The sequence below is a fragment of the Leuciscus leuciscus genome, assembly GCF_965113295.1.
Source record: "Leuciscus leuciscus genome assembly, chromosome: 15".
Classification (NCBI taxonomy): domain Eukaryota; kingdom Metazoa; phylum Chordata; class Actinopteri; order Cypriniformes; family Leuciscidae; genus Leuciscus; species Leuciscus leuciscus.
In genome coordinates this window covers 16,780,757-16,793,548 of record NC_138739.1, presented here as the reverse complement: position 1 = coordinate 16,793,548, position 12,792 = coordinate 16,780,757, and the positions used below count along the sequence as shown (strand labels likewise).

The following is a 12,792-nucleotide window of genomic DNA, read 5'->3' as shown; positions in this document are numbered from 1 at the left end:
GGCAATCCCACTAGACCAAGCCCACGATGAGGCCATGCCTCTTGTGGAGTGCGCTCTAACACCTAACGGGCACTGCAGGCCCTTAGAGGCGTAAGCCAGCGCTATAGCATCGACTATCCATCTGGATAGGCTCTGTTTCGACACGGCTAGTCCCTTAGAACGTCCGTAGAACGAGACAAAGAGCTGCTCTGTCTGTCTGAAGACAGATGAGCGAGACACATAAGCCCTTAATGCCCTGACCGGGCAAAGGAGGCTGGCGTCCTTCTCCTCGTTAGAGACCGGCAGGGCTGACAGGGAAATCACCTGAGACCTGAACGGTGTGTTGAGGGATTTAGGAACGTACCCGTGCCTCAGTTTGAGAATGACTTTCGAGTCATTTGGCCCAAACTCCATACATGTCGCGCTCACTGAGAGCGCTTGCAAGTCCCCAATACGCTTCACTGAAGCGAGAGCCAGAAGAAATACTGTCTTGAAAGACAAGTGTTTGATATCCACTGATTGGATCAGCTCGAATGGGGCACCTTTCATGGCCTCCAAGACCGTGGAAAGGTCCCATATGGGAACTGAGGGAGGTCTGGGAGGGTTTAGCCTCTTAGCTCCTCTAAGGAAGCGAATGACCAGATCGTTCCTTCCAAGTGACTGGCCAAGCGTTGGTTTAGTAAACGCTGCTATAGCCGACACGTAAACTTTGAGCGTGGATGGGGTCCTGCCCTTGTCCAGTAGCTCTTGTAGGAAGGAAAGAACCTCCGTCACCCCACAATCTGGGGGTGATATGCCACGGGCTGTGCACCAGCCAGAGAACACAGACCATTTCGAGGAATAGAGCCGTCTCGTAGAGGGGGCTCTAGCCTGCGTGATCGTGTTTATCACTCCCTCCGGGAGGCTAGAGGGTACCCGTTGATGGCCCACACATGTAGGGACCAAAGCTCCGGGCGAGGATGCCAGATCGAGCCCCTGGCTTGAGAGGGGAGGTCCCTCCTCACTGGTATCGGCCATGGGGCAGTGCTTGTCAGCTGCATCAGAACTGGGAACCAGGCCTGGTTCTTCCAGAACGGAGCTACTAGTAGCACTGAGCATCCGTTTTCCCTGATCCGCTCTAATACCTGAGGTAGTAGCGCGACGGGGGGAAAAGCATAGAGCGGGCAGCGGGGCCAGACGTGGGCCAGCGCGTCCATGCTCTTGGAGAAAAACTTAGGACAGTGAGCATTTTCTTGAGACGCAAACAGGTCTACTTCCGCTCTGCCGAATGTCTCCCACAGCAGCTGGACTGTCTGTGGGTGTAAGGACCATTCTCCTGCTGGAACATTGTTCCTGGATAGTCTGTCTGGTCCCACGTTCAGGTGGCCGGGCACGTGCGCTGCTCTCAGCGAGCGCAAATTGCGCTGAGCCCAGACCAGGAGGCGTTCCATCAGCCTGTAAAGGTTTCGGGACCTGATACCTCCCTGGCGATTTATATAGGCCACCACTGACATGTTGTCCGAATGGACCAAGACGTGGTGTCCTGCTATCTGGGGACAAAAGCGCCTCAGCGCGTTGTCGACTGCTATCATTTCCAAGCAGTTTATCTGTAGAAGCTTTTCCCGTTCTGAACACTGGCCAAAGAACGGTCTGCCCTCGAGCAGCGCTCCCCACCCCGAGGTGGAGGCGTCCGTGGACACCACCTTCACACTCGAGGAAGTCCCCAGGCTTACACCTGACTGGTACCAGTCGATCGCTTTATCTCACTATAGCGCCGCAGCGGAAGGTTTCCGTCATGCGCTGAATGTCCAGTGTGCGCTGTGGCGATAGCTGAGCTGTCATAGACAGCGAGTCCAGTTCTGTGCCCAGAAAAGATATTCTCTGACTGGGAGACAGTGAACTTTTCCTAGGCGGGCTAGGAAGACTTTGAGGCCTCGGGCTTTATTTCAACCTTCTGCCGGGGCCCACGTGGGGGGCGGCGGCCGGCAGAGCGAGAGCGCGGTCTCGAGTCTCGGGCCTGTCGACGCTGTGAAGCCGCGGCGGTGGGCGGAGGCTGCGAGCTTCGAGCAGACGGCTGTTTAGAGCGGCCTAGCGCGCTTCGGCAGGAAATGCTTCATGGCTTGTGACGTTTTCTGCACCTCAGCGAATCTGTCCGCGAAATCTTTGACGGAAGATCCAAAGAGACCGGCACAAGAGATGGGGGTGTCGAGGAACGCAGCACGCTCCGAGTCCAGCATCTCAGAGAGCGTCAACCATAAGTGTCTCTCAGCAACGGTGAGAGAGGCCATGTTCCGCCCTATGGCTTGTGCAGCGGATTTAGTGGTGCGGAGTGCAAGATCCGTAGCGCTTCTTAAATCCGGCACGCTGATAGCTTCCGACCCGTCCTCATCCAGCTTTCGGAGAAGGTTGGCTTGGAAGATCTGCAATGTAGCCATTGTGTGCAACGCAGATGCAGCCTGTCCAGCGGCGGTGTAAGCGCGGCTGTGCATGGCTGAAGCAGTGCGGCAGGCTTTAGACGGAAGCGCTGTCTTTGCACGCCATCCAGCAGAGGGTGGGCAAAGATGGGCAGCTACCGCTTCTTCCACCAGAGGAAGAGAATGGTATCCTCTGTTTTTAGCATCGTCCACCACGGAGAATGCTGCTGAGGCAGAGCTGAGGTACGCACCCTGGCTGAGAAGGGGGCACACCAGGATTTCGCGAGTTCTTCATGAAGCTCAGGAAGAAACGGCGCGGGTCTAGAAGGTGGCGAAACGCGGTCTCCTAGCAGGAAACAACCATCCAGCCGGTTGTGCGCAGGCTCCGCGGGCGTCGACCACTCGAGGCCGAGGCTCTGCACGGCCTGTGTGAGCTGTCGCGTTAGCTCCGCTTCAATGCTCGCTCTTTTCCCGGAAGACTCGCGAGCAGAGGGGGCGAGATCCACAGAGCTCAACCAATCCTCACTTTCTGACGCCAGGATAGAGCAGCTGTCCTCCTCTACAATCGCCACTTCTTCAGTGTCATCCACAACGGAAGCGGTGGCAGACGGCGGCCGTTGTCCGGGAGTGATAGACTCAGGTGAAGCGGGCGGTGAAGCTGGCGGGCGAACCAGCGAGCTTGTAACGGTTGGAGGAGGCTCCGGGACCCGCTGAGCACGGCGCTTTTTACGGCGCGGTACCGCAGCGGGCGGGAGTGCAGTCTCGTGGAAGAATGCCAGGCGAGTCCTCAGAGTCGCCATAGGCAGTAGCTCGCAGTGAGGGCATCCGCCGTCAGCGAGAGCGAGAGCTGCATGTCCTTCACCCAGGCAGGAAACGCAGATGACATGGCGGTGTCCGTCGCTGAGTGGGGCTCGGCACGAGCCACAGAAGGTGCAAGACATCTTAAAAAAGACGCTCGAGCTCTTTTAGACGGCGAACACACACTAGTATTGTAAAGGATATAGTGCGCCGGATAGCGCAGCAGGAACGGCAGCAGAAGGCGGCTTGGCCAGCGGCTTCGATGCAAGACTCGTCCCGCTGAAAAGGCTTTTTCGACGGCGCGGCTTCTTCTCTCTGGATCCAGTGATGCGTGAGCTCCGCTGAAGAGATACAAATCAGCTATACCAGCCTCTCGAGCTACATTTATAGCCCAAGGCCACGCCCGTTTCGGCGGGACGTGACGCAGTGGGCGCGAAGCGCCCTCATTGGAGCTTACGTCACGACGGGGCCTTTCGATAGGCTGCTGCAGTTGCCGCAGAGAAGCTAATAGGCGCGCGAGCTGTTTCGCCTATGTCTGCATGCTGCCGCAACGCGTTTTACATTATTCCAAAATTAAGGATCATTTTTGGCTTCAGTATCTCGCGGAAAAGAGATAAGATATTACGCAGTATGAGAGAACCTCTCGTAAGAGAACAGAGCGTTGCTATGGACGCAGAACGGACTATTTTCTTTAGCGGAAGCAATACAATCGTTTTTAAATCAATAAACTCCTTTTTAAATCAATAATTTGTGTCAAATTATTTATTTATTTTGTAGGTAGCCATGTAATAAGCGGGATAATGTATCGCGAGGCGGTTGTTATAGCGAATAACAACCCCTTAAGGCTGATTCAAGACCCCTCCGCTTCGCGTCGGGGTCCCGTTCAGCCTGTCGGGGTTGTTATTCGCTATAACAACCGCCTCGCGCTACATTATCCCTTACGTAGTAGCCATTCTGCCACAAGGAGGAGCTAAAGCAGTGTCATCTGCATTAGGAGAGTCATGCTGCTGTACATCACCCTGAAACTAATATATATATATATATATATTAGTCACTGGTAAAATATAATATACTGAAATATTTGCAATAGTATATGTTGCTTGCAAATATGTAATTTTATCAGACTACACATTTACGTTTGAATGGCCATCAAAGAAGGAAGAAGCTTTGAGTGTAGTTACAACATCTACCAGCAGGGGCGAACAGGCCACACAGTACTAACCAGAAGAGAAAACAATACACACCATGACCTATGAAAATACATATATTGTGAAAATCATCAAATTGTTAAAAAGTATTATGAATGTAGCCTACTTGTATTTTAAAAGCAGGAGACCATTTCATGAATCAATGATAAACATTAAAGACATTTAATCGGAGTTCAGTGAGGAAATTGAGCTGCTGTATAATAAAGTCTGTTGATATTTCCTGATCAAACACACTGAAGATCACTGAATAATATACAGATCGTTTTCACTGCAGCTTCTAGTGATGATGATCAGATTGAATCTGAATCAAAAATATGATGATGGGACTGGGACCACATTTTTAACAGATTATTGACATTTTAAATATTTTATATATTTAATATACACTTTCAGACACTAGTTGGCGCTCCAGCAGGGTCTTAAACCATTAAACTGAGTTAAAATGAATGAATCTGAAGTTTAAAAATGATTCATACATGTATACTAAAAAGTATATTTTTTTCAACCAGCTGAACACCAGCTTAACCAGACTGGAAACAAACCAAGACCTGCCAACCATTTTAGGCTGGGTTTAGCTTTTTTTTTTTTTTTCACATCAAGATACTGATAAAGTAATTTTACTCACATATCACTTGAAGAAATCCATCCTGTCCTTTTAAATATCTGTGTTATAAGAGTGCATTAAAATGATTGCTGTAGGGATATGTGCAACTTAATCATCTTGAATTATTTTTAATTTGTAGCTGCTGTTCTAATAGCAGCTTGAAATATAATACAGGCCTATTGAAATATTACAGTATTATATGTTATGCTTTGTGTTCCTATAAGTGTAGTTACAACATCTACCAGCAGGGGCGAACAGGCCGTTCAGTACTAACCAGAAGAGAAAACAATACACACGTGAGCCACTATTGTGTGTTTTATATACTATTAAAATTCTCATTAAAAAAAAAGAAAAAGTGTTATGAATGTCTTTGTATTTTAAAAGCACATTGTAACTATGAGGAGACCGTTTAATGTATCCATCTCTAGAAACAAAGAAGATTGCAATCACCTTCACTATGATACATATTAAAGACATTTAATCAGAGTTCAGTGAGGAAAATAAAGTCTGTTGATATTTCCTGATCAAATATGCAGAATTAATAAAATACAGACAGTTTTCACAGGAGCTTCTAGAGATGATGATCAGATTGAATCTGAATCAATATCAGAAACAGGATTAGGCCTTGATCACATAACATAGGAACACATTGAACTGAATATACTTCCAAAAAAAACTGAAGTTTCTACATTTCAGTTTTAAGGCCTTTAACACTGTAAAATAACATGTTTTCCATGTTCAGCCACTAGCTGGCGCTCCAGCAGGGTCTTTAGGAGAGACGTACTGTCTGTACACCATTAAACTGAGTTCAAATGACTGAATCTGTAGTTCAAAAAATGATTCTATTTCATGTATATTGGTCATAAACTGCTGATAAATATGAAATGTCCCATGATGATCAGCTCTCTGTGTGATTTGACCTTTTGTCTAAATCATTCACAATGACATCCAGGATCACAGTAAACACAGCTTCTACATTCTTTAAAAATGTTATTTATCAACATAATATGACTATGATATATTAATCAGATCTGAATGTCATTGTTCAGTATTAAAAACGTACACGGTTACTAACGTAACCTCGGTTCTCTCTAGAAGAGGGAACGAGTACTGCGTAAGATATCTTACGCTAGGGGAAAATCCTTTTTCCGCGAGATATTGAAGCCAAAAATGATCCTTAATTTTATAATAATGCAAAACGCGTTGCGGCAGCATGCAGACATAGGCGAGGCAGCTCGCGCGCCTATTGGCTGCTCTGCGGCAACTGCAGCAGCCTATCGAGCGAGACCTGGCGTGACGCCAGACCCAATGAGGGTGCTTCGCGCCCGCTGCGTCACGTCCCGCCGAAACGGGCGTGGTCTAGGCCTATAAATACCGCTCGCAGGCAGCTATTATCTGGTTTTTCATCATCAAAGCAACCAGAGCGTGTGCATGCACGGCAAGATACGCAGTACTCGTTCCCTCTTCTAGAGAGAACCGAGGTTATGTTAGTAACCGAGTACGTTCTCTTACGAGAGGTCTCTCGTACTGCGTAAGATATCTTACGCTAGGGGACCCAATGCAAAACGCCGTGCATGCTGAGATCTGACACCAAAGACCCAAGGGCGAAAGCCCGGGGTACATATAGTGCACAATCACCCAGGGAACTCACAGGGAGTCCGGGAAGAGGGAGGGGCGATCCGCACTCTTCCACATATGGCAGCGTCACTTAGGCGCGAATTTCATCATACAGACAGGGCGGGGTACAGCCTGAACTGATGGGGAAATGTGGGTCTTACACAGTTTGTCCAGGCACATCTCGTGCTACTGCTTTTCACTGTCGATCATTGAGCTGTGCTCAGTAGACGCAGCATTCTGAGCTGATAGCATCAGGTCAGATAATACTGGTTAACTTAGACCGACAGCAGCCTGGCCTGCAGGGCGGGAACCTCTAGGTTGTAGAACCTTAAAAATGTAGACGGGGAGGCCCAGCCTGCCGCCGTACAAATATCTTGCAAGGCAATCCCACTCGACCAGGCCCACGAAGAGGCCATGCCTCTCGTGGAGTGCGCTCTGACACCCAACGGGCACTGCATGCCCTTGGAGGCGTATGCCAGCGCTATAGCATCAACTATCCATCTGGATAGGCTCTGTTTCGACGCGGCTAGTCCCTTAGAACGCCCGCTAAACGAAATAAAGAGCTGCTCCGTCTGTCTGAAAACAGACGAGCGAGACACATAAGCTCGTAATGCCCTGACTGGGCAAAGGAGGCCCGCGTCTCTTTCCTCATCAGGGACCGGTAGGGCTGACAGGGAGATAACCTGCGCCCTAAACAGTGTGTTGAGGGATTTCGGAACATAACCGTGCTTAGGTTTGAGTATAACTTTTGAGTCATTAGGCCCAAATTCCATGCACGTCGCGCTCACAGAGAGCGCGTGTAAGTCCCCTATGCGCTTCACTGAAGCGAGAGCCAGCAGAAACACAGTCTTGAAAGACAGATGTTTCAGATCAATTGACTGTAAAGGCTCGAATGGTCCACCTTTCATGGCTTCCAGAACCGTAGAAAGGTCCCATACGGGGACTGAGGGAGGTCTGGGAGGATTCAGTCTCTTAGCCCCTCTAAGGAAGCGGATGACTAAATCGTTCCTTCCTATTGACTGACCAAGCGTTGTTCCTGAGAACGCTGCTATGGCCGCCACATAAACTTTGAGCGTGGAAGGGGTCCTGCCCTTATCCAACAGCTCTTGTAGGAAGGAAAGCACCTCCGTCACTCCACAGTCTGTGGGTGACGCGCCACGGGCTGTGCACCAGCCTGAAAACACTGACCATTTCGAGGAGTAGAGCCGTCTCGTAGACGGAGCTCTAGCCTGCGTGATCGTGTTTAATACTCCCTTAGGGAGTCCAACATGTACCCGTTGATGGCCCAGACATGAAGGGACCACAATTCCGGGTGAGGATGCCAGATCGAGCCGTGGGCCTGAGAGAGGAGGTCTCTCCTCACTGGCACTGGCCACGGGGCAGTGCTTGCTAACTGCATCACGACTGGGAACCAAGGTTGGTTTTCCCAGAACGGTGCTACCAGCAATACTGAGCATCCTTCTTCCCTGATCCGCTCTATCACCTGAGGCAGGAGAGAGACGGGGGGAAAAGCATAGAGCGGGCGGCGGGGCCATACATGAGCCAGCGCGTCCCTGCTCTTGGAGAAAAATTCCGGACAGAGAGCGTTTTCTTGAGATGCGAACAGGTCTACTTCCGCTCTGCCGAATTTCTTCCACAGCAGTTGGACTGTCTGTGGGTGTAGAGACCATTCGCCTGCCGGAACATTGTTCCTGAACAGTCTGTCTGGTCCTATATTTAGGAGCCCTGGCACGTGCGCTGCTCTGAGCGAGCGCAGGTTGCGCTGAGCCCATACCAGGAGGCGTTCTGCTAGCCTGTACAGGTTCCTGGACCTGAGGCCGCCCTGGCGATTTATGTAGGACACCACAGACATGTTGTCCGAGCGGACCAGGACGTGGCGTCCTTTTATTTGGGGACAAAAACGCGTCAGCGCGTTGTCTACTGCCAGCATTTCGAGGCAGTTTATGTGCAGGAGCTTCTCCCGTTCCGACCACTGGCCGAAGAACGGTCTGCCCTCGAGCAACGCTCCCCATCCCGAGGTGGACGCGTCCGTGGACACCACTCTCACCCTCGAGGAAGTCCCCAGGCTTACACCTGATTGGTACCAGTCGTTCGCTCTCCAAGGTTTCAGAGCTGTGACGCACTTCTGATTGACCTTGAGGCGAAGCAAACCGGATGCCCACGCTTGGCGTGGGACTCGTGCTTTCAGCCAAAACTGCAGCGGGCGCATGCGGAGCAGGCCCAGCTGGAGCACTGATGATGCTGAGGCCATGAGACCCAGCATCTTCTGAAATTTCTTGAGCGGGACAGACGCGTCGCAGCGGAACGAGTTCGCTGTGCGCTGAATGTCTACCGCGCGCTGTGGTGATAGTTGCGCTATCATGGACAGCGAGTCCAATTCTGTGCCCAGGAAAGATATCGTCTGACTGGGGGACAGAGAGCTCTTCGCCCAATTGACACTGAGACCCAAATTCTCGAGGTGATCGAGTAAAACGGTCGTGTGTTCTATGAGCACTGAGCGAGATTGCGCTAGAATCAGCCAATCGTCCAAATAGTTCAGTACTCGCACGCCCCTCATTCTGAGGGGTGCGAGCGCCGCATCCATGCACTTCGGAAACGTACGGGGTGCCAGGGATAAACCGGACGGCAGGACTGTGTACTGATATGCCTGGCCCTCGAAGGCGAATCTCAAACATCGCCTGTGACGTGACGCTATCTGTATTTGAAAATACGCGTCTTTCAGATCTATTGACACAAACCAATCTCCTTGGCGAATCTGCGCGAGGATTTGTCTGGTCGTGAGCATCCTGAACTGTCGCTTCACAAGCACTCTGTTCAGTTGCCTTAGATCTAGTATGGGTCTGAGACCCCCGTCTTTTTTCGGTACCAGGAAGTATCTGCTGTATAGCCCTCCTTCGCTCTGAACCTGAGAGAGAGGCTCTATGGCCCCTTTGTTCAATAGTTTCGCCACTTCGGCTCGAAGTAAATGTGCTACTTCTGCTTTTACTGTGGTCTCGACGCGCGCCGCATAGCGGCGAGGGCGTCGGCGAAACTGTAGCGAATAGCCTCTTTTTATAATGTCCAGCACCCACTTCGAAACCCCGGGCAGCTTTGCCCATGCGTCTGCATGAATAGCTAGGGGTTGAATACGAAGCGCGCTCCGCTCGCTCAGCGATGGAGAAGCTTCGGCGTGCTGCAACACAAGCGTCGCGCTCGTGACATTTGAGGCATGGGGCGCGCTGATAACAGCGGGCAGATTGCCCGCGCTCGACTCCTCTGCGGCGGTCAACCGCGAGGGGGAGGGCTGGGCGGTTCCCGTAGGAACTGTCATGTCTATGTGTGGATGTGGGCGCGGGACAGCGGGCACATTTATCACACCGAAAGCATTGTTCGCTTGAGTGAAGCGAATGCACGCTGGTTTCGTTTTTACAGAAACCGTGAGACATGCATAACGTGGCGTTTGTGGGCACTGGGTAGTGGGCACATTCACCATGTTTGAAGCGCAACCGCAAGTCGATTTTATGTGCGCGAGCCCTGTGTGACAGGCTGTGCTTGTGTGTAGAGATGGGCACTGGGCAGTGGGCATTCTTACTACACATGAGACACCATCGGCCGTGGCCGGGACACCAGAAAATACACTCTTTTGGGGATTTATCTGGGTAGCCGTGAAAACGGCATTTGTGTGCAGGCAAGCGGGTGACAGAACCGGCTTGTTGGCTGCAGAAAACACTGGAACAGTCACATTTGCTGGAACTGGACGAGCGGATAGCTTTGGTGTGAGTCCGGCCGCAGCGGGACTTGAACACCGTCGTTTTCCTAGGCGTGCTAGGACGACTTCTGGGCCTCGGGCTTTACTGCAATCCTAGGTCGCGGGCCACGCATGGCGGGGCGGCGGCCGGATGAGCGGGAGCGCGGTCTCACGCTTCGGGCCTGGTGGCGCTGCGAAGTGGCGGCAGTGGACGGTGGCTGGGGCTGTGAGCTCTGTGCAGACGGTTTCGCACGGCCTGCTGCAGAGCTGGAGCGCTTCGGGAGGAAGTGCTTCATAGCCTGTGACGCTTTCTGTACCTCTGCGAATCTCTCCGCAAAATCCTTGACGGAGGATCCAAAGAGGCCCGTGGTGGAAAGCGGGGCGTCGAGGAACGCGGTGCGCTCGGACTCGGCCATTTCTAGTGAGAGAGGCCATATTCCGTCCAATGGCCTGCGCTGCGGACTTAGTAGCACGGAGAGCGAGGTCCGTGGCACTCCTTAAGTCCGGCACGCAGATCGCGTCAGGTCCTTCCTCATCCAGCTTTCGGAGGAGATCGGCCTGGAAGATCTGTAACGTGGCCATGGTGTGCAGCGCTGACGCAGCTTGCCCGGCGGCGGAGAAAGCGCGGCGGAGCAGGCTTGACGTCGTGCGGCAAGCTTTAGAGGGTAGGGCCAGCTTAGCGCGCCGTCCAGCGGAGGGCGGACATAAGTGGGCCGCTATCGCCTCTTCGACCGGCAGCCGCGAAAGTTATCCCCTGTTCTTGGCATCGTCAACTGCAGAGAATGCCAAAGAAACAGCAGGACGCACTCTAGCTGAATAGGGGGCGTTCCAAGACTTAGCGACTTCTTCGTGTAGCTCAGGAAGAAAGGGTGCTGGTCTGGACGCAGGCGAAGCGCACTCCCCAGGCAGGAAAAAGCCATCCAGCCGGTTGTGAGCGGGCTGCTCGGGCGAAGACCACTCGAGGCCGAGGCTCGCTGCGGCCTGTGCGAGTACTCGCATGAGCTCCGTCTCGATGGACGCTCTCTTGCCTGACGATGTGCGGGCAGGGGGCGCGGGGTCCTCAGAGCCCGCCCAATCCTCACTGCCTGACGCCAGGATAGAGCAGGAATCATCCTCTCCCAGCAGGGCTTCCTCGTCAGCGATGTCGACGGAAGCGGCGGCAGACAGCGGCCGCTGTCCGTCAGGAAGAGAAGCTGACGAAGCCGGTGAAGCAGGCGGGCGAACCGGCGAGCTTTGGCGGCTGGGGGAAGGTTCCGGGACCCGCTGGGCACGGCGCTTTTTACGGCGCGACACCGCGGCGGGCGGGGGAGCAGTCTCGGCGAAGAAAGCCAGGCGAGTCCTCAGAGTCGCCATGGTCATCAGCTCGCAGTGAGGGCAGCCGCCGTCAGCGAGCGCGAGAACTGCATGTTCCTCACCCAGGCAGGAAACGCAAACAACGTGGCGGTCCCCGTCGCTGAGTGTGGATCTGCACGAGCCGCAGGAAGGCATCTTGAAAAAGACGCTAGCTCTTTTAGAATGAGCACACACAGAGTACAGAGTAATGAAAAGGATATAAGCGCCGGAAAGCGCTGCAGGAAGGCAAGGAAGGCGGCGCGGCCAGCGACTTCAGTGACTCGTCCCGCTGAAGGTGCTCTCTCTCAGACGGCGCGGCTTCTTCTCCAGCTCCAGCGATGCGTGTGCTTCGCTTGAAGGATGAAAAATCGGATAATAGCTGCCTGCGAGCGGTATTTATAGGCCTAGACCACGCCCGTTTCGGCGGGACGTGACGCAGTGGGCACGAAGCACCCTCACTGGGTCTGGCGTCACGCCAGGTCTCGCTCGATAGGCTGCTGCAGTTGCCGCAGAGCAGCCAATAGGTGCGCGAGCTGCCTCGCGTATGTCTGCATGCTGCCGCAACGCGTTTTGCATTATTACAAAATTAAGGATAATTTTTGGCTTCAATATCTCGCGGAAAAAGGATTTTCCCCTAGCGTAAGATATCTTACGCAGTACGAGAGACCTCTCGTAAGAGAACCTTGTGTTGCATATTGTGTTCAAGTTAGATGCATAATAATGGATTTAAAGAATTGATCTATTTGAAATCAAATGAAATAAGGCATTTATACTATGTACTACAGTACACCCAAGTGCTTTATCAATAATCAATACACTGAAATATAAACCTTAGACTTCACACACACACACACACACACACCACTGAAGCGATAGAAAAGTCCTCGGGACCGCATCACTAGACGCAACCTGCATTGGTGTACAAGGCCGAGGTCCACCATTCTCCCGTTGAATGGTTGCTAGTAGGCCTACACACACATAGTTTAGATGTGTCCGTGGTTGATGGCCAACCAACCGCCCGCAGTCAGAGTCTAGCCCTGGCAGCATCGCGGGGAAAGATGCACTGGAACTTTTGCACCACGAAAACAAACGCGCGTCCCATCATTGCTCTCTCATCTACTACGCGATATCACA

At 52.3% G+C, this 12,792-nt stretch overlaps 1 protein-coding gene and 1 pseudogene across 2 annotated transcripts in view; both read right to left on the bottom strand.

Moving 5' to 3' along the window:
• Positions 1-12,792, bottom strand: part of LOC309474967 (elastase-1-like) — a 130,695-nt pseudogene that overhangs the window by 30,831 nt on the left and 87,072 nt on the right. The gene's annotated exons all lie outside the window — the stretch shown is intronic.
• On the bottom strand, positions 7,669-10,686 carry LOC309475984 (uncharacterized protein). The gene is made up of 2 exons (XM_082139033.1): positions 9,273-10,686; positions 7,669-9,230 (listed from the first exon to the last, which is right to left on the bottom strand). Exons 1-2 carry the CDS (start codon positions 10,162-10,164, stop codon positions 7,843-7,845), a joined length of 2,280 nt encoding a protein of 759 aa, XP_081995159.1. The 5' UTR covers positions 10,165-10,686; the 3' UTR covers positions 7,669-7,842.

What these genes read in the sequence shown, in the direction of transcription:
- LOC309475984 (XM_082139033.1), bottom strand. Translation starts at nt 10,164, where the DNA reads ATGCCCACTGCCCAGTGCCCATCTCTACACACAAGCACAGCCTGTCAC. An exon ending in AGCGTCACGTCACAGGCGAT is followed by an intron (nt 9,231 to 9,272) that starts GTTTGAGATTCG and finishes ATCAGTACACAG; the next exon opens with TCCTGCCGTCCGGTTTATCC.